The 21,488-nt window shown below is 45.2% G+C and overlaps 1 protein-coding gene across 1 annotated transcript; it reads right to left on the reverse strand.

Moving 5' to 3' along the window:
* Positions 1 to 883: 883 nt before the first annotated feature.
* LOC115329864 (putative nuclease HARBI1) lies at positions 884 to 10,200 on the reverse strand. Its single transcript, XM_040213928.3, has 4 exons — positions 9,265 to 10,200; positions 8,312 to 8,731; positions 5,583 to 5,822; positions 884 to 1,158 (listed from the first exon to the last, which is right to left on the reverse strand). Exons 1-3 carry the CDS (start codon positions 9,648 to 9,650, stop codon positions 5,585 to 5,587), a joined length of 1,044 nt encoding a protein of 347 aa, XP_040069862.1. The 5' UTR covers positions 9,651 to 10,200; the 3' UTR covers positions 884 to 1,158; positions 5,583 to 5,584.
* Between the last annotated feature and the right edge of the window lie 11,288 nt (positions 10,201 to 21,488).

Consider the following 21,488-nt stretch of genomic DNA (forward strand, 5'->3'; position numbering starts at 1 on the left):
AGAATCATGTCACGGAGGACGTACGTGCACGAGTATGGTGTCTAGTCACAATCCTTTGCTTCAATGCTCTGAGCAGCTCTCTGGAGCTGTAGCCCTTGCAGTTTGCTAAGTTATGCTGAAATTTACAAGTTCACTCCTGCCCAACAATAGCCCTCTGTGAGCTGCCATTTTTCTCACTGCGCATGCTCGGAACACGTCCCGAGCATTAACTTTATGCAGGACAATATTGTACCTCGGGCTGCCATCCACTGCCAGTGAGTGACCTGGGTTTTTAAGTTTGCTGATAATCGTTGTAAAGGCTTATGCGTTAAAGGGATACCTCAACGAAATTAAAAATATACCCGTCGTGTTCAAAAATAGGTTGAATATGATCCACTGTATCCCTAAATGACAATCGCACGTTTGTATTTTGAACCTGGTGGCTATAGTTTTCGTTACAAACGGCCCACCCTGACAAGCGCTCGGAGAACAGCCAGCGGAGAGCATGTGACACCCAACGCAATCGTGACGTAGTTCGTCTCGGGACGAGCAAAGCTGCGACGAGGCTGACGTCGAGAGGATGGCCTAGTCGTTCCAGCCACCAAAGCGGCTGCTTTTGTACGAATTTTGAGTGAAGGGTTAATCTTTTATAATCTTGTAGGGGGACAATAGCAACTTCTGGGACATACAAAAAGGATTCTTTGGAAGAGGAGAGTTCCTCCTTCCCCTCTTCTATTGTGGTAGCCGGAGGCGAGACAGTTACCGTCACTAGCTGTCAAGGTTCTGAGACTGGCATTACAAACGAGGCGTTAGCGACATCCACCTGGTGCTCTTTGCCAATCGCTTAATTCGTTTTAAAATTCCTTTTCGTGACTTTTTTAACAAGATATTGTTGTGTTCGATGTGATACTGCTCCTTCGAACACATATAGACCAAAAAATGAAACCCGAAATTTTGTTGTAGTATCCCTTTAACCTCAAACAATTTCCTGGTCATGCGTGTCACTACAGCAGCTGCACGGGAAGGGTGACGACGCCGCCACCCTCGTCATCTGGCAGCAGTACAGTTGAAGACGACGCAGCACAGAGAACACTGGCCTCTCCTGTTGTGCAGCACAACCAGCGCTGGACCCGTGAGGCTGCACAGCAGTACCAGAGAAGGGCCGAGCGACAGCAGGATCTGGAGCATGAGAATATACTCCTTGAGAGAAAGTACACAAATGGGGCCATACAGGCTGCAAACGCAACCCTCGCTGCAGCAGATGCTGCACGGAGTTTCTATGCTATAGGGGAGGAAGTGCTCAGGGAGCAAAGAGAACTCATTAGACTTGAAACCACCCGAGCACAGCTGCAAATTGAACTGATAAAAAGACAATTAGGACAAGATTAACTCATGTAATGAGCTACTTGCATTGTTTGTCGCTGTGTTGTATACATATTTTGCGTTTTTTCTGACCTACATACTTGGTTGCACGATTATAACGCTCACATTTTTTTTGCCAAAATGGGTGCCTAAAATTAGATGCACTTACAATTGAAACCAAAACTCAAAAGAAAAACGCAAGGCAGCTAGCCCAATCGCCTTTGTGACCGTTTGTTTACATTAGATATTTTGGTATCCGTATCGCGCGTTCTTTCGCCTTTATGTCATCACACTGACGGGAAACGATAACCACGGAGCGACACTGCGTAGCCTCGCAATCCCAGCGACCCAATGAGCTCGCGAAGTGTTGTATGAAAAAAAAAAAGTGAAGGCCGTTTACAACTCTGTAACGCCGAATTAGAGCGCAGCTCTTGAGGAGGAGTAGGGAAGGGTACTGAGAAGGAGGGGGGTCACGTGACCTCGGCGGGGGGGGGGGGGTCACGTGACCCCCAGGTCACATGACCCCGCAGAGAAATTTTTCCGCTAGGTTTAGCGGACAAATTTTTCCGCTAGATTTAGCGGGGAATTTTTTCCGCTAGATTTAGCGGGGAAATTTTTTCACTAGATTTAGCGGAGAAATTTTTCCGCTAGATTTAGCAGAGAAATTTACCCATCATGCACCGGCGGTTACGACGACGGCGACGGCGACGCCGCTCAAGCCGGAAACGAGCGCCTAAGAGCTGCACTTATGGGTGTTCAAAGTGCATTACTTTACCTGCGCGGTAGAATCGGCAGCAATTAAATTTTTCGATATCTGGGAGCTAAAATTGCCTGCATGTAAGTATCGGGGCCACGTTAGAATCGTGCAAACATGGTATGTTTGACACTTCATTTATTTTATGCATGCTATCTACAAGGGAAGCTTGCACACAATCTTTTCCATGTCGTTGACTATCCCTACACTAGACCAGCGTGGTTGTTCTGATCGCAATATTTTACGCTGTGGTTAAGTAAGCAACAGAATATCATACTGGCAGTATGGCACCCAGGCTTTCGACGCCCCAAAGGCGGCACATAATTTACATGGATACCTAAAATAAAAATATGGGTTAAGCTCAAAGGCAGATGTATAATTCCTTCTTTCCTATATCCCTTCACATGTTTCCCTTTCATAACGCGGCTCCCCGTCACAGCTCAAGAGAGGAGGTCGCCAAGACGATTAGCCTCCCGGCAGAAGACCAAGGTCGAGTTTCTGTGTTTTAAGAAAATGTTCGAGTCATCGATGAGTGGACCACAGACACTTTCTGACTTGCATCTGCAAATATTCCTTCTGCTTTTAAGATAAAGGCTTTTTCTGCCTGGATATGCTCCTGCGACCTATGGACTGTGTGCTGCTTATGTACGAAAAAGTTCATACTAAGAATATCCCGAAACTCAGGAACAGAAAAAGGGATCAAACACAACACTACATCATTTTGTTGCGTGTGTCACCTTTTGGGGCCCCGGGTCTTCAACTCTTATTACTTTGAATCGTCACCACTTACCTTGTTCTTTAAGTATTTATTTATTTATTTATTTATTTATTTATTTTATTTAAAGAGTACCTTCATCGCCTCGAGGGCATTATTGTAGGAGGGGTGGGAAATAACACACATACATAAAAACACAAAGTGATCACTTGTCCGCACGGAATAGATATACAACCGAGAAAAAAATACACTGTTATCCAACACAACAGTTTTTTGGAGCTGAAATCTACTTGCTGCTTGTACGTAGGCTCGCGATAATTCGAACTCGGATATTTCGTACTTCCAGTTAATTCAAACAGGTTTAAAAATTTTGGTTGTCCCGCTAAGCTTTTTTATGTATTTATAAGCCACTTAATTCGAATGGCGTTTTCGCTTAATTCATAGTTTTTTGCTCTCGCGGCCCTGTTGAGTGCGCTTCTTTCCGAGCACCGGTGCACCGCAGAGAAGCAATACCTGCGGAGCTTGCTTTTGCGAGTGTTGCTTCTCCGCAGTGCACCAGTGCTCGGAAAGAAGCGCAGTCAACGGGGCCGCGAGAACAAAAAACTATGAATTAGCGAAAACGGCACACATGAACGGAAAACGGCGTTCAAATTATGTGCTTCAAGACTAGCAATGATGACCAAGACGACAACGAGGACGAGGCACAGCTCACTGGCATCATGATTTCTGGCCTTGAAACACGTAATGTGAACGCCGTGCAGGCGAACTATATTAGTCTTGACGACGATGTGTGTGTTTGTCATGATGACTCATTAGAGGACATAGTACGGAAAGTAATGCCAGCACAGTGCAGCAGTGACAGTGAAGATGACGATGAAGAAATGGATGACCCACTACGAACTGTCACAGCCGCAGAGGCCTTTGAGCACATCGCTCAGCTCCGGAAGTTTCTGTCTGCAAAGGAAAAGTCCCGTAAAGAGCTGCTTGCGTTGGCTGGCATTGGAAATTTTGTTTTGAGATCTCATGTGCTGACTAAACAGTCCACAATTGACGACTTTTTTGCCGGATGAATAAACTTAGTCACAGTTCTTTCACAAATGTGTTATGCCTGTACTTGCTTATAGTTATGCATTAACTATAAGCAAGCTATTGTGCTATGTAGAGGAAACTGGCCAAAATCTGCTTTGTATATATCGCTATCCATGTAACAAATCATAATGTTCTCTAGTATCATATATATCCAACTAAAATATGTGACTTTCTGGAGTTTGAATTAATGAGAGTGTAGTATGTACAATAAAGCTCCTCTCTGGACAATGCCCTACTAAAAATAAATGTTTTGCAAATGATGTTATCATGCCAGCCAGGATGAAGAAAATATGAACTAACCCTAGGAGGTTTGTGAAAAATAAGAGAAAAGCTTTGCAGGTTGGAAAAACCTGTGAAAGGTGTTATGACTCAACACTCAGAAGCGTACACTATGTAAATCCTATGAGCTAGTAACCATGAGTATGCAGTGAAAAATGAACATTCTATGGGGTAGTATATATAATTTGTACTGATAGCTTTGAAATTGGTATCAAATGAACATTGTTTCACTATACTCTCCTATTCATGCTCCTGTACCCATTAAATAGTATCGGTTTGTAGATATTGAATGGGAAAATAACTGTCTTCTTCAGTTGCCTCATTATAAACTGTGCACACATAGTCTGTTATAGGGCTGACTTCAGCACTTCCCATAAAGCATCCGTCGGTGTGGGAAATGTATTACAAAAAATAATGACAGTATAAAAAGAGAGCTCCAGAGAGTGCGAAGAAGTGCACAAATTTGAAGAAGCATCCCTCGTGTCATTAGTTAGAAGTTTGAAAAGTGCATTGTTATGAACTCCGGAAATCAAATTCAAAATCTATTAGTTTAAGAGAGCCCGTGTGTGCCTATGCTTGTAGCTCTGCGAGAGTGCAGGAGTTGATGGGGAGGAGACCAAAGCAGTAACAAGCAGTTGAGCTGCAGCGTGCGATTGCAGGAGTGTTGGACATTGCACTGCACTCCCGTTTGACCAATAGCTTCGGCAGGGATTTTTTTCGAGCACACTCTTTCCAACGAGCTAATTATAAGTGCCTCAAATGACACATTTCGAGCTTTGTAACAATAATGCGGGAAGTAAGAAAAATTTTTTTCATTACTTATTTCGTCGCTCATGCTGCAATTTACACATACTGCTATGGAAGCAACAGGTATAAGGGGATGTCCATCAATCATTCTTTACATTTCTATCATCCAAATTTCGAAACTCTATGTGGGATATCTGCAAGCACTACCCGAATTGATCTGTGCAAGAGTGATATATGCATTGCTGGAATGTCATTGTCATGTTGATAACACACTTTCAGCATTGTCACATGTGTCACACTCCTTTATGGGTTATTTTGGGTAGAACTTATGATAATCTTACATCCAGTTAGATCATACAAAAAAAGCTTAAAATAAAATTAATCAATATCTCAAAGCTGTTGGCTTCTTGCTAACTGTGCAGCACGGTTGAGCCCCTAACTGTTGCAGTTTCCAAAAATACAATTGATGTTTAAGTAGCAAAACAATAAATATTATTTCAAGCAATTATTTGATCTAGTTAGACAACTGTCTGACATAATTTTCTTATAATTATCTGCAAAGCCTGATAAACAAAAGGTGAAAGCAATAGCCACGATCATAACAAAGCATCTTGCATTAGAAATGGACAGCCAGAAGATACCTATCCAGACACTTACACTTAGCCGAAGAAATGGTTGACAATAAAGTCTCGGGCCTCGTTGCTCTCAGCACGGTTGGCTGCTACGGGCTCAACGGGAACCTCAGCGGGGATGGCGGCCACGGGTGTCCTGCAGGGGTACCTCTTGGCCAGGTTGTGAAGGGCACAGCACGCGACAATGATGTCGCAGCACCGTTCTGGAGCCATTCGGAGCTCAGCGTGAAGGCAATGGAACCTCCGCTTGAGTTGGCCGATTGTCCTGTACAGAGCGCATGGATCAAAACCACATGTTATTCCTTCCCAGAAACCCAATAGCAAAATCGGACAACAGCGTGGAACGCAAATACTCAAGAGGATGACACGCAACAAGGACAAATTTACAGCTGAATTCGAATCGCAAATTGGCTGCCGTGCCCGATATCACACCTCCTAATTTTTCCAGCCCAAGCTCCAGCCCATTGCTCCAGGATATCGAAAGCTGGGCATTATGCATACCATTTTATTTTCCTTCCGAATTATTTTTACACTGCGTTCACATCCGGGGTCACCTGAGGTTAGCCTGTGCAATGTATTTTATAGAAAGCAACAAGCAAAGTGCAGCTTTATTCAAGCGCTATCCTCAAAGGGTTTCGTGGATATGCTTCCAACCAAACACCTGCATATGCACAGGCCAATATGTTAGAATTTTTTGCTACCTGATTGCTGCCAACGCTGTAAGAATTAACTTGTAACCAAGCTTTATACTGCAACAAATACAGTACCATCAAAATTTCATTCTACATGTTACTTGTGAGACAGAGTGAAAAGAGAAAGAGAGCCAGACTCTTGTCTTGTTGAGCCTTTTCCCTTCCACTCTCCAGGAATAGATGTTCGTGGTAGCGCAACCCATCTACTTTTGTCATTGATCAATAAGAATCCGTCTTGTAAGTCTGGGAGATGTAAAACGTAAAGCACTTGATATAACGCCTTATCCAAGTACTCCTACCCTTTGATTGTGCCGCTAGTGTTCCTATTAGTTAGTGGTCCACGCACCGCCATTTCTGACTCAAGTGGAAGCTCCTGGACGCATGCAGCCAAAGTTTTGGTAGAGGGTCTTATGGCGCTTTCACAACGGAATCCCAAGCAAGATTTGCCTGAACATTTGAGATTGCAGCGACTCATCATCAGTCGTGAATGACGTGTAAGATGGTGTCTAGAGACTATTTGTGGAAACTTGTTATTGCATGCTCAACTTCAACATTGTCCAAAATGATGCCTTGGCACTACTCTTAAATCCATCGATGAGAGCAGAATAGGTCATGCTAGGCATGTACTCTTGGCCAATCGGTCAAGACGGTCAGCAACACACAATTGTTTGCAACTTACACCGATGTGCCGCTATTTTTGGATCACACGCATCTTAGCACGCACGAGCTTAGCTGTACTTGTGCACTCAATATGAGTACATACATATCTAGCACGTTTAGTTAGTTTTCATTAAACAGCCCGAAACTGACATTTCAAAAAGTAGACATATGAAAGTGCCAAGGCACAGTGTTACTTCCACTGCTGTGTCTAGGAAAAAAATTCCATTGTCATTAATGCTTCTTTTTGTCCAATTAACAAAATATCAACTTCTGTCCGGGTCTTGCGTAGCACTGGCACCTGAGGTGAGTTTAGTGCTTTTCCCCATTATTGCCAGTCCTGGGGACCTAAGACATAACTGAGTTTCTGCATTTTCAGTCTCAAGCGATAAAACCCAATAAAGTGTGGTGAGGTAAGTTTCGAAAGTTTGATTTTAAACCTAAATGGTCAGTACTTTAGACCATTACAGGTGCATGTGACCGAGTAAACAGAGTATAGAAGCATGTGACCGAGTAGTCAACTATCTTATCTCCGTGCTTTCAAACTATTCTGTTGGAAGCACACTTTAGGAAGTATTTGGGTTTGTCATCGATGCAATTTGCGTTCCTTTGTCCATCAAGTTTGCTGTGGTCGTCTAGAGGGCGGATTTGGAGCGTTTTCATTGTTTGTCAAGCCATTTGGTCTTACTTTTGTTCTGGGAGGAATGGAATGTCATTCTGTTCCTATTGTAGGGAGCATAAGAAAAAAACCAAAGCTGTTTAAACAGCCTCTCTCAAGGTGCTATCTGGGTAGAGGAAAGCAGCTTTAATAGTCCTCCACATGTGAAGAACAAAGAAGCGTGCCAAGAATTACGTTTGCAAATTTTGCGATTAAGAATTTGTCGTCACAGCACATGTATAACCAAGGTTACGTTTGCCATGTCCGCAAGTGTTGCCGCTTGACGAATAACTCAGATATGAACCTAATCTACTGCATTCTCGACAAACCTGCTTGAAAAAAAACGTAACTGGTCAATAGATATCGACCGGAAAAAGGCAGTAAGCTTTCGACTAAAAATATTCATCGATAAAAACTGAAAATTTCATACTCACAATAACAACCGAAAAAAGTATGCCGATTCCAGAAAAATAAAAACTGAAACCGCAGAACCCTAGGCAGCTATTATAAGTTGTATTGATTCGTAATCTCAGGATACTACTTTCATCTTGCTTACATAAAACCACGGTATCTTATGCTTCGTTAGATTAATATAAAAATTTGTATGAATATTTTTATGCCATAAAGAATAGCAACAGACGTAAGGAGCATGCACGTGTTGCACATATTACGTCAAGACAGCTAGTCGTCTCGAAATGTCTTGCATGAATATCTCTGTGCCCTTCACAATATATGGCCTAGATTTACCGTTCAACAATGCTTCTTGTCGTCGTGTGTGCCGTATTGTATGCGACCTCGGCTGCTGATGACGGCGACAGGAATGGCGTCATCAGCCAAGGTTGACAGGAGTAGCCGCTGTCACCAAGCAGCAGGCCGTCGTACTCTCCACTGGCCAGCTTGACTGCCAAGGTGCTCTCCGTGAAGATCCGAGAGTCGTGGGTGCTTCCAGGCCACCTTGCAACCACGTTGCGAATCCGAGAAGAGGCGTCAACGACCACCTGTACGTTGATGGAATGGTATCCATGGCGGTTGACGTACGCCTCCTCGTGCACATGGGGTGCCTGGATCCGGACATGGGTACCGTCAACAGCACCCACGACCAAAGGAAAGCCGGCCATGTCGTAGAACTTGTGCTGCAAGGCTGCCCCCTCCGCAGCGTCAGGCCATCTGCGTCGTTGATCCCCTCAGCAATTAAACCACATATAGTAAACTTACAGCTACAATGCTTATGAATACCTTTTTAATGAGGAATGCTAAGGACTTTGGCTGTGCCCTTCAAGTTTGTGGTAGCAGTAAAGTGCCTCAGTAGCACCTGTTCAATAGTGAAGTTTGCATGTTTTCATAGGATCCCTTTTTATTTTTGTTCAGTTACCAAGACCTATAAAGTGACTGTGATTCGGTGCAAGTCCTTACCAAAAGTGCAAACGGGTCGCTTTCTGAGGTTTCTCAGAAAAATGGCGTGCCCGGGCCCTTTCCAATCGGGCAAGTAGGACGCTTACGGCCGTAATCATTTTTTTTTCTATTGAAAAGGGGGGGGGGGGAGGGAGGGCTAGTTACTAGTAGGTAGAATATTACTGCCATAAAAAGGCAACCTACAAAACATCCCTATCACCAGCAATTCAGATATATTTTTAGTGTATTTACTTTACTTCAATACGGCTGGCAAACTACAATTAAAAGGAAAAAAAAAGGACCCTTACCGTATGAAGTCTTGTGCTCGACGAGCCAGCGCTACGGTGACTTGCCTCACAGCCCGTGAAGCACTTGACACATGCACGCGGATGTAGTCGCCTGCAGTGATCAGAAAGTTCCCAGTTGCGTAGAACTGCAAGGCGATGATCACTTGCTGCTCCGCAGAGAGGGCGCGGCTACGACGTGTACGGCGCTCCAAGTCCGGACGCAGTGTGTCGGCGAGAAACATTATGCCCGCTCTTCCAAATCGGAACCGTTGCTGCAGCCCATCCTCGTCGAAATCCTCAAAGGGGTTCAGGCGGTCCCGCAGCACACGCTGTCGCCTCATCATTGCCGCTGCGTACTGCGCGTCCGTGCGGTCTCTTCTGTGTCGGCGATTCCTTGCGTTGGACATTCTGCCCGGTAGCAAAGTCGGAAATCGGTCCGCAAATCTTATCAGTCAGTCCGTGGCCGGTCGGAGGGTTTGTCGGTGGGTCGGTCGGTCGAAGGGCAGAATACAGACAGGAAAACTCAGATGATAACCGAAAACGAGAAACGCGCGTTGCGTGCAACGAGGCGAAACTGGTTGTATAAACAAACGCCGTGCACGCGACACGGCACACACGGCGTTGCCAGACTTGGAAGCGACGGTCGACGCACTTGCTTTTTGCAAAACACGACAACAGAAAACTGCAAAGCACTTTGACTAGGTGTCTTGTCTACGCTTCCACACTTCGAAAGAAAGAATTTCGATGCAAAAAAGAAACTATCCTTTTTCTTTTCAATTGAGCAAACGTTTCTTGCAAGTTACAACTAGATTTAGCCGAAAACGGTTCCCATAAAGCAAACGTTGTATCATAAAAAAATAACGATTTATTTTTTTCAGCACAAGGTGGCGCAGGCTCCAGCCCAATAATAAAGGACGGATTTGTTTTATGTCCAGCCATTAAAGTTTCGTAGTAGGTACAACGTAGTTACAACTAGGTACTTTCGGTACCTACTAGGGACTTTGGCCAACGCTAACCGCGGTTAGCTCTTCGAGCAAACGGGCCCTGCAGTGCCTCTCTCTCTTGTTAATAAGGCAATGTTGGTTCCTGCTTTAATAATCCGAAAAATATGGTTTCAGATCTATTTCAGATTGCCTTTATGGGCATTACAATATGGCGACTAACATCAAACTAAGTTTCTAGCGTGGATGCGTTTGGATTGAAAAACCGTTCACTTACTCTCACGTGAAGCCCTCTCTCTGAAGACCCCACCTGCAGTGCCTCTCTATCTTGTTAATAAGGCAATGTTGGTGCCTGCTTTCATAATCCGAAAAATATGGTTTCAGATCTATTTCAGATTGGTTTTATGGGCACTACAATATGGCGACTAGCATCAAACTACGTTTCTAGCGTGGATGCGTTTGGATTGAAAAACCGTTCACTTACTCTCACGTGAAGCCCTCTCTCTGAAGACCCCACCTGCAGTGCCTCTCTATCTTCTTAATAAGGCAATGTTGGTTCCTGCTTTAATAATCCGAAAAATATGGTTTCAGATCTATTTTAGATTGCCTTTATGGGCATTACAATATGGCGACTAACATCAAACTAAGTTTCTAGCGTGGATGCGTTTGGATTGAAAAACCGTTCACTTACTCTCACGTGAAGCCCTCTCTCTGAAGACCCCACCTGCAGTTCCTCTCTCTCTTGTTAATAAGGCAATGTTGGTGCCTGCTTTCATAATCCGAAAATATGGTTTCAGATCTATTTCAGATTGGTTTTATGGGCATTACAATATGGCGACTAGCATCAAACTACGTTTCTAGCGTGGATGCGTTTGGATTGAAAAACCGTTCACTTACTCTCACGTGAAGCCCTCTCTCTGAAGACCCCACCTGCAGTGCCTCTCTATCTTCTTAATAAGGCAATGTTGGTTCCTGCTTTAATAATCCGAAAAATATGGTTTCAGATCTATTTCAGATTGCCTTTATGGGCATTACAATATGGCGACTAACATCAAACTAAGTTTCTAGCGTGGATGCGTTTGGATTGAAAAATCGTTCACTTACTCTCACGTGAAGCCCTCTCTCTGAAGACCCCACCTGCAGTTCCTCTCTATCTTGTTAATAAGGCAATGTTGGTTCCTGCTTTCATAATCCGAAAATATGGTTTCAGATCTATTTCAGATTGGTTTTATGGGCATTACAATATGGCGACTAGCATCAAATTACGTTTCTAGCGTGGATGCGTTTGGATTGAAAAACCGTTCACTTGCTCTCACGTGAAGCCCTCTCTCTGAAGACCCCACCTGCAGTGCCTCTCTATCTTGTTAATAAGGCAATGTTGGTTCCTGCTTTCATAATCCGAAAATATGGTTTCAGATCTATTTCAGATTGGTTTTATGGGCATTACAATATGGCGACTAGCATCAAACTACGTTTCTAGCGTGGATGCGTTTGGATTGAAAAACCGTTCACTTACTCTCACGTGAAGCCCTCTCTCTGAAGACCCCACCTGCAGTGCCTCTCTCTCTTGTTAATAAGGCAATGTTGGTTCCTGCTTTAATAATCCGAAAAATATGGTTTCAGATCTATTTCAGATTGCCTTCATGGGCATTACAATATGGCGACTAACATCAAACTAAGTTTCTAGCGTGGATGCGTTTGGACACTGATCTCTATGTCTATTTGCTGGATCGCGTTTGACCAGCTCCTCCTATGGACCGGAATGCGGTCACTGGCGGCCATCTTTAGGTAGAGTTATATCATCTCTAGCCATCATAGTACTAATATGGCGGACAGCGCAATGGCGGCAGGCTGCCATAAAAATAGCCGTGGGTCTAGTACAATGTAACTTCACTTTAGTACACACGTAACGTTTGTATACAGAGCCGTGGTGCCGTGGGTGATTTTTTGTGCTTGATTGAAGTTGTTCGACGAAGCAGATTCTTGAAACCCGTCGTGAACGGTAGCCTCATCTTTGAGGACCCGGAGGAAGTTCTACGAAAGCGCAGCACCGGGGTAAAGCAGCGCAGCTCGCATCGAAAGCAGACGCCGTACCGGGAATGGGAACCTCCAGTGGAACCTCCGCGGTTCGACGTCGTTGATCGGTGGTGGTGTGATTTCGTTGGTGGTGAAGTCTTGCGATCCCGAACGCTTAGATACGGGTCAAGAGACGCCCTGCATGTGCTCGCGATCATTTGGGGAATTCTCGCGAGTGTACGTATTTACCGGGGTCTCTCCACAAACTAGTGTGCCGATGTGCCCGTGAGTGATTGATATATTTGCCTGTGACGTTCTGAATAAAATGCATTTAAATGAAGTGAATTGATGTCTCTTCCCGATCAATACTGGTCAAAGCCAGGAGTCCAGAGCGTCCTCCGCTCGACCGAGAGAGCGCACACAGGGCGTCGTCAGTGTCGTGCGAAATCAGCTGTGCGTCAGCTGGTGTCGTGTGCAATTAGTTGGCCAATCGTAATCGTGCATTGCAAAACGCGGGAACTTCCGAGCAGTGTATTAGCTGGTGTCGTGTGCAACCAGCTGTCATCGTACAAATGAAAACGCGGGAATTGCCCTCGGAGCGCGGTCGACTATGCCGTCATGTTGTGCGGCGCACTGCTCCAATCGCCCGGACCGCGAAAAAGCGAGAACTTACCATCGGTAAGTATTCAGTGTTTTGTGGCTATCCTGGCGCGCAGCGATATTTCTGTAAAAAAAATATATATATATATATATATAATAATGACTTTATTTACCATACAAGTATGGTGGGAGCTGAGGAAAAAAGCTGTGCAAGCAGCTTGACTGGTCCTCAGCCCCCCACAGGTACACAGCACTGGGGAAGTCATACACAAGAATTTATATAATACAAAATACTTAACAAAAAATTAACGAAACAAAAACAAAAGCAAAAATCTGCTCGCTAATTAACAGCAGTAAGGATTGTTTAATTAGAAAGAAAATAATCCTTAAGTGCACACATATTGGAAGATTCGACATCAAAATTAGAGCCCATAAGAGTGTTCAGTAATGTTGGCAAATATATTTATTTGTTCCCAAGGTTTCCACGAAGTCACCCCGCGACCCTTCAGCTGTGGGTGGAAAACGTCGGCAGGTTGAACTGGGAGCCTACAGAGACAAGCGTGGTCTGCTCTGACCACTTTGAAGAACAATGCTTCGATAGGACGGGGAAAATTGTGCGCCTAAGGGAAGGTGCAATACCCACCATCTTCAACCAGCCTACAGACCTCGTCAAGGTAATATAGTACCCCTGCTTCTAAAAATATAATCTTTAAATCCCAAAACGTTAATGTCAAGTACTTGTTTTGCTACGGTTGTTAAATAATGTTTGTTTTTTTTACTTTGATTCATTACTAGTAACAACACTCATTATTAAAACATATATATTTATTTTATTTTTATTATTTTTTTTTTGGGGGGGGGAGCAGAGGCGTCTATATTAACGAGACATGACTATGACGCTAAACCAAGCCATGTATACAGAGGCTATGGCAACACTCAAGTACTTCTAGCACAGCCAAAAACGAAACATAAATTGAACAGCTTGGTAAGTGTGCAGTAGCTTAAAGCCACATACATACAACGTGACCATAGAGAGTAAAAAAAATATATATATCAGTAAGATACAAGATAAGGACAAGTTTGAATAATGACTATTGAAAATTTGTGAGTGCAGATGATATGAATGAATTAATCTATGTCGCATTGGAGAGGAGTGACTGTGTGCTGACATGACTTTTCTATGAAGTCTAGGTTAGCGAGCTCTGAAAAAAGCCTTTTTCACTCTGCGACTGTGGGTTGAAAGAAGCTACTCGCAGACCAGGGGCATAGCCAATGGGCTTCACCCCCCCCCCCCCCCCCTCCCCAAAATCCAGCTGACCCTATAATATATACATGCATTTTGACACCCCCTCCCCCTCTCCACACCCCAAGTCATGGACATCCCAGCCGCCGCCACCCCGCCCTCCCCCCCAAAAAAGAAAAAAAAAATTTCCTGGCTATGCCACTGTCTCAGACATATCTTTTGCCAATGTCCACACTATTCATGCAATTGATTAGCAGGTAACACAATTTTAGTCTGTCCCTGGTACAACTTCATGATGGATGACCACCTGTCATATCAGTTGTAGATGAATCAAAGGACTTTTTTTTTAACATTGTTTAACACATCAATGCTCATTTGTGACCATGGATCTCATATTGCATTTGCACACTCCAGCGGAGCGAATAGAGCTTTCATGTGACACAAATTTAGTCGCAGAAAGTCACTAATTCAATGGGAGATTTGAGGTTTGTATAACAGCAAAACATTTGTATTTACACACAGGAAAAGTTGTTCAAACAAACAGGAGTACAGTGTGCTGATTCAGCACAATAAGCAGATGTATGGATGAATGCGTTACTTAATTGTCCAGCTATTGTGTGTACTCGCTGAGCCCATCACTTAAGCTAGAGGGCTCTCCTTCAGTCCTTGTTGGTTCCACACCATATGGGGAGTTTTTCTCCAAGTCCAAAATCAAGTGATATATTGAAGAGTTTCTTTCAAATATAATGACATATGCCATTATCTTTGGTATAGTTGAACTGTCCAGTTAGTAAGGATGGTCTCTGAATCTCGACCTCCAAAGAGGAGCTTGATTGGTTGTCAAGCGTAAAAATTACCCGACCGACTATATTGAAATTGGTGGCAGCTGCTTCCCACCTAAGACGACAAAGGGACAAATACGATAAAATAGGAGTCTTTTTCTGTAAATGTAGAATTGGTTTATCAGTCGCTTATAGGGCGGGGGGTCAGGGAAGCAGGAACAAGCACCAGCTCAAAGTATAACTGTATCTAAATTGTTTAATTGGTTTTGATGAACAATACAAACAGCTAAACCAGTAAATTATAATGTATACAGTCCGATCCCTTATCGCGTGTAATTCGAACAGAATAAATAAAGTAAATAAAATCTTCACTGTACTTCTCACAGGCCCAGTAAAATCATAGTGCGCAAGTTCTTTGACCTGATCTTTGGAACCACACTCTGTTCTGTTAATCACCTCGCTTGGCGGTGTAGCCTCATCTTCAAGTAGCATGAGGCTGTGAGCTCGGTCAGTCGGACGACATGGTTGTTGTCTGGTTCGGGGTCAAACATGTGGTCATCGAGGCCTCTGAAGACCTGGGTCCAGTGATTTCCCAAAACACCCCCTAAGGGGGGTGTACACCCCCCCCCCCTTATTTTTTATGAAGGCATCCCCTAAATTTGCAATGATTCCTCTATTCTCAATGCGGCCCCCCTAATCCCCTTCCCCCCCCCCCTAAAATTTAGACACCCCCTAATTTCGATAGGTGAGTGGCATTTGGCAACTTCCGGTTTCTTAGGAAATTTCGTTTAGCTGTTGACAAGCGGCGACGATAATCTGCAAGCCTGTCTAAGCATGGTTCTGAAAACTACAGCCTGCAGGTTTCAAAATTATGCTTGCACAGGCTTCCAGCTCATTGTTGTGCTTGTCAAAGGTGAAACAAAATTTCCTAAGAAACTGGGAGTTGCCAAACGCCGCTCACCTATTCCTGGGGAAACCCCTGCCTGGGTCCTCTCTTCAGCATGGTTGTGAAGAACCACACATACAATGGCAGCTTCCAGGCGTGGTTGCTGAACCAGCCCCTTGGAGGCGTTGCTGCCGGGCTCCAGTCTCCTTACACACTTGCTATCGCTAACATGCGATTTTTCCACAAATATTCCAAATTGCAATATCTGCTTTCTTCACCAGAATATAACACTAAGCATGCATGCTTTCTCAAAGTGTTGGAATCACAAAACCTATTCGTTGTTTGATGTTTTCTCAGCAAACTCAAGCCAAGGGGCGGCCAAAGCAAACTGCAAGTGCAACCAGAATTGACGAAGGTGCTGGCACTAGCGGTACGACATGCGACACCCTCGTCGTACCACCATCGACGTCGACATCGGAGCACTCCTATGCCGTGCGAAGTCCACACAGCTTAAAGCAGAAGATGGAAGACATTGTTTGTCATATGGAGGCTTTACAAAAAAAACTAAAGTACTCGCAGGAAGTTGCAAGGCGGTTGAAGCAAAAAGTCTCCCAGGTGGAAGAAATCCTCCAGGACCTCCAGAGGCAGCAGCTCATCAGCAACGACGCTACCAATGTTCTTCGTCGGACATTTTCAAGCACCACACTGGAACTCTGTCTCCGAATGCTGAAAAACAGTAGGGGGAAGGTGACTAGAGAAAAGTACCCTCCGGAGCTAAGGAGTTTCGCTCTTACGCTGCAGTTCTATTCGACCAAGGCATACGAGTATGTGAGAAACACTTTCCAGCTGGCACTTCCCCACTCGTCTTCAATCCGGTCATGGTACAGCTCAATTGATGCCGAGCCTGGGTTCACCGCTGAAGCGTTCGAATCTCTGCAGCTCACTGTTAGAGAAAATGAAAAGAAAGGCAACAAAGTCATCTGTGCCCTGCTCATGGATGAGATGAGCATCCGAAAGCACGTGCAGTGGGATGGGAAAAAGATGAGAGGATTTGTAGACGTCGGGATCGCAGGGGACAACAATGAGAACTGTGACGGTGGTGCAGAGGAGAGCAGCGACACCCGCAAGGATGTTCGTCCTCAAGCCACTGAAGCTCTTGTGCTGATGGTTGTGGCTCTAAACGACCACTGGAAGGTGCCCTGCGGGTACTTCCTGGTTCATGGAATGAGTGGAGCAGAGAAGGCCAACTTAGTAAACATTTGCCTAATGAAGCTTCATGACATCGGTGTCATTGTTTGCTGCTTGACATGTGACGGGCTCCAATCCAACTGGACTATGTTCAGAACACTCGGGGCTGAGCTGGAAGATCCGGAAGAAATGAGGCCCTGGTTCCCACATCCTGCCACCAGCGACCAGAGAGTCTTCATTCTAATGGACATTTGTCATATGCTCAAGCTGCTGCGTAATGCACTAGCATCCCTACAAGTGATCAAGGATCCCGATGGACGCTCCATCAGGTGGTTGTACATAGAGCGCCTGAACAAACTTCAGGAGGAACAAGGTCTGAGGGCAGGCAACAAGCTGCGACCAGCCCATATGGAGTGGGACCGCCAAAAGATGAAGGTGAATCTTGCAGCTCAAGTGATCAGTTCAAGCGTTGCTGATGCCTTAGAATTCTGCAACATTGATCTCAAGGACCAAACCTTCACCGACAGTGAGGCAACAGTGAAGTTCATCAGGATCTTTGACAAGCTGTTTGACATGATGAATTCGAGAAATCCTCTGGCCAAGAACTTTAAAGCACCCTTGAAGATGAGTAGACAGCATCTATGGAAGCCCTCATTTGAAGAAGCAGCCAGGTACATCCTTGGCTTGAAAGACGTTCGAGGTCAGCTGCTCTATCTCACCAGACGGAAGACTGCCTTCGTGGGATTTCTTGTGGCCATGAAAACCTTTGAAGGCCTCTGCGAGACACTGCTGGGTGGTCCGGAACCCCTCATGAGGTACCTGCTCACCTACAAGTGCAGCCAGGATCACCTTGAACTTTTTTTTGGTGCCATCAGGAGCAAGGGAGGCTGGAACAACAATCCCACTGCTCTGCAGTTTAGGGCTGCTTACAAAAGGCTCCTTGTGCGCCATGAGGTGCAACAGGTGAAGGGCAACTCCACTGTGCAGGATGCGACCAGCATATTGCATGTGAGCACGAAGGCAGCCCACCGGGATGGCACTAACCATGAAGGAACCCTGGAGGACTATGCAGTAGCTCGTCGCTTTGGCTTGGTGATCTCACCCAGGGAAGAGGACCACGACTATGTTTACATCCCAAACGCTACGACTCTGTCCTTGTATGTGGAGAATGTCGTGGAATACATCGCCGGCTATGTTGTCCGCATGTTGCGAAAAAAGGTAGCCTGCCCAAACTGCCTGGCTGCCCTGCAAGAGCAAAGCGAAACTGGTGGCCAGCTCCTGAGAAGAAAAAACCGTGGCGGACTGCTCGTGCCTTCGTCTAGTGTGCAGGCCATCTGCAAAAGTGCAGAGAAGTGTGTCAGAAGACTGGAACCCGGCAACAACGCCTCCAAGGAGCTGGTTCAGCAACCACGCCTGGAAGCTGCCATTGTATGTGCGGTTCTTCACAACCTTGCTGAAGAGAGGACCGAGGTCTTCAAAGGCCTCGATGACCACATGTATGACACCGAACCAGACAACAACCATGTCGTTCGACTGACCAAGCTCACGGCCTCATGCTACCTGAAGATCAGGCTACACCACCAAGCGAGGCGATTAACAGAACAGAGTGTGGGTCCAAGCATCAGGTCAAAGAACTTGCGCACTGTGATTTTACTGGGCCAGTGAGAAGTCTAGTCAAGATTTTATTTACTTTATTCTGTTGCGCACTCTGATTTATTTTACTGGGCCAGTGACAAGTCTAGTCAAGATTTTATTTACTTTATTCTGTTGCGCTCTGATTTTTTTACTGGGCCAGTGAGAAGTCTAGTCAAGATTTTATCTACTTTATTACATGCGATAAGTGATCGCACTGTATACATTATAATTTATTAATTTAGCCGTTTGTTAAAACCAATTAAATAATTTCAGTTATACTTTGAGCTGGTACTTGTTCCTGCCTGCTTGTTTTGAATGTGATTCGGTGGCTCGGCCACATAAGTGGTAACATTGCCAGAACCAGAAATTCGCACCCTACTATTTTCCGTCGAAACGACTCGCATCTCAAAACCCATTGAAGCTTTTGTTCTGAATTTTTTTTTCTGACGGCCCGTGAGAGCCACAATTGTAAAGTAAAAAGGACATTCCTCATGAGTAGCAACAACTCGCGAGAATCCCCCAAATGATCGCGAGCACATCCACGGCGTCTCTTGATCCGTATCTAAGCATTCGGGAGCACAAAACTTCACCACCACCAATATCACACCACCACCTGTCAACACATAATCGCACCGCGGAGAAGCTCATTTGCGGCATGGCGTTTAATGTTTCTTCAACTCTGGAGAGATGGCATGCAGCACAGAACCACTCCGATGTTGATGAGGAGAGGCGTCGATACATTGCGAAAGACACATCCTCGCATTTGCGGTGGTGCCATGCATTGCGAAAGACACATCCTCGCATTTGCGGTGGTGCCACGCATTGCAGAGAGATGACATGCAGCACAGAACCACTCCGATGTTGATGAGTAGAGGCGTCGATACATTGCGAAAGACACATCCTCGCATTTGCGGCGGTGCCATGCATTGCAGAAAGATGGCATGCAGCACAGAACCACTCCGATGTTGATGAGGAGAGGCGTCGATACATTGCGAAAGGCACATCCTTGCATTTGCGGTGGTGTCATGCATTGCACCCGTCACACTGCAATGCCGCCACATTATCATACACCGAGCGGGAACAGCGGGGGAAGGTAGGCCGCGCGCCGGGATTGGGGGGCACGTGGTGTTGGCACGTCCCCGGCGATGAGGAGCCAGGTGAGATACGGCTGACGGTGGATGGAGCGAGCGGGTGATGGCCGGCAGCGAGGCTTGACAAACCTGCTGTTGTCCACAGGCGTGCCAGCGGATGTTCACGGCCTATCGATGACGGGGGCCCCTTTGCCGTAGGCGCACATGTGCTGCACTTTAGTGCTACGAGACACGAGGAGCCGAACTACGCAAAAGCGTCTGTGCGCCCCGCCATCGCCCAAATCCGCTTTCGGTGCGAGCTGTACTGCTTTTCCCCGGTGCTGCAATTTCGTGAAACTTTCGCCGGGTCCTCAAAAATCGGGCTACCGTTCACACCGAGCACGAAATATCACCCACGATTATTCTCACGGCAGCCTGCGACCACAACTGCGATAACGCTGTCTGTCATGGATTGATGATTGTGGCTGCGCCAGCAATCTAAGGGGCGGTAGATTGCGCCACCATAGTACTATTGTGTGGCTAGAGGTAATATAACTCTACCTAAAGATGGCCGCCAGTGACCGCATTCGCAGAGCGGGCAAACGCGATCCAGCAATTGTCATTGAGATCAGTGCGTTTGGATTGAAAAACCGTTCACTTACTCTCACGTGAAGCCCTCTCTCTGAAGACCCCACCTGCAGTGCCTCTCTATCTTGTTAATAAGGCAATGTTGGTGCCTGCTTTCATAATCCGAAAAATATGGTTTCAGATCTATTTCAGATTGGTTTTATGGGCATTACAATATGGCGACTAGCATCAAACTACGTTTCTAGCGTGGATGCGTTTGGATTGAAAAACCGTTCACTTACTCTCACGTGAAGCCCTCTCTCTGAAGACCCCACCTGCAGTGCCTCTCTCTCTTGTTAATAAGGTAATGTTGGTTCCTGCTTTAATAATCCGAAAAATATGGTTTCAGATCTATTTCAGATTGCCTTTATGGGCATTACAATATGGCGACTAACATCAAACTAAGTTTCTAGCGTGGATGCGTTTGGATTGAAAAACCGTTCACTTACTCTCACGTGAAGCCCTCTCTCTGAAGACCCCACCTGCAGTTCCTTTCTATCTTGTTAATAAGGCAATGTTGGTGCCTGCTTTCATAATCCGAAAAATATGGTTTCAGATCTATTTCAGATTGGTTTTATGGGCATTACAATATGGCGACTAGCATCAAACTACGTTTCTAGCGTGGATGCGTTTGGATTGAAAAACCGTTCACTTACTCTCACGTGAAGCCCTCTCTCTGAAGACCCCACCTGCAGTTCCTCTCTCTCTTGTTAATAAGGCAATGTTGGTTCCTGCTTTAATAATCCGAAAAATATGGTTTCAGATCTATTTCAGATTGCCTTTATGGGCATTACAATATGGCGACTAACATCAAACTAAGTTTCTAGCGTGGATGCGTTTGGATTGAAAAACCGTTCACTTACTCTCACGTGAAGCCCTCTCTCTGAAGACCCCACCTGCAGTGCCTCTCTATCTTGTTAATAAGGCAATGTTGGTGCCTTCTTTCATAATCCGAAAAATATGGTTTCAGATCTATTTCAGATTGGTTTTATGGGCATTACAATATGGCGACTAGCATCAAACTACGTTTCTAGCGTGGATGCGTTTGGATTGAAAAACCGTTCACTTACTCTCACGTGAAGCCCTCTCTCTGAAGACCCCACCTGCAGTGCCTCTCTCTCTTGTTAATAAGGCAATGTTGGTTCCTGCTTTAATAATCCGAAAAATATGGTTTCAGATCTATTTCAGATTGCCTTTATGGGCATTACAATATGGCGACTAACATCAAACTCAGTTTCTAGCGTGGATGCGTTTGGA

This window comes from Ixodes scapularis, unplaced genomic scaffold (assembly GCF_016920785.2).
Source record: "Ixodes scapularis isolate PalLabHiFi unplaced genomic scaffold, ASM1692078v2 ptg000320l_1___fragment_1__unscaffolded, whole genome shotgun sequence".
Taxonomy (NCBI): domain Eukaryota; kingdom Metazoa; phylum Arthropoda; class Arachnida; order Ixodida; family Ixodidae; genus Ixodes; species Ixodes scapularis.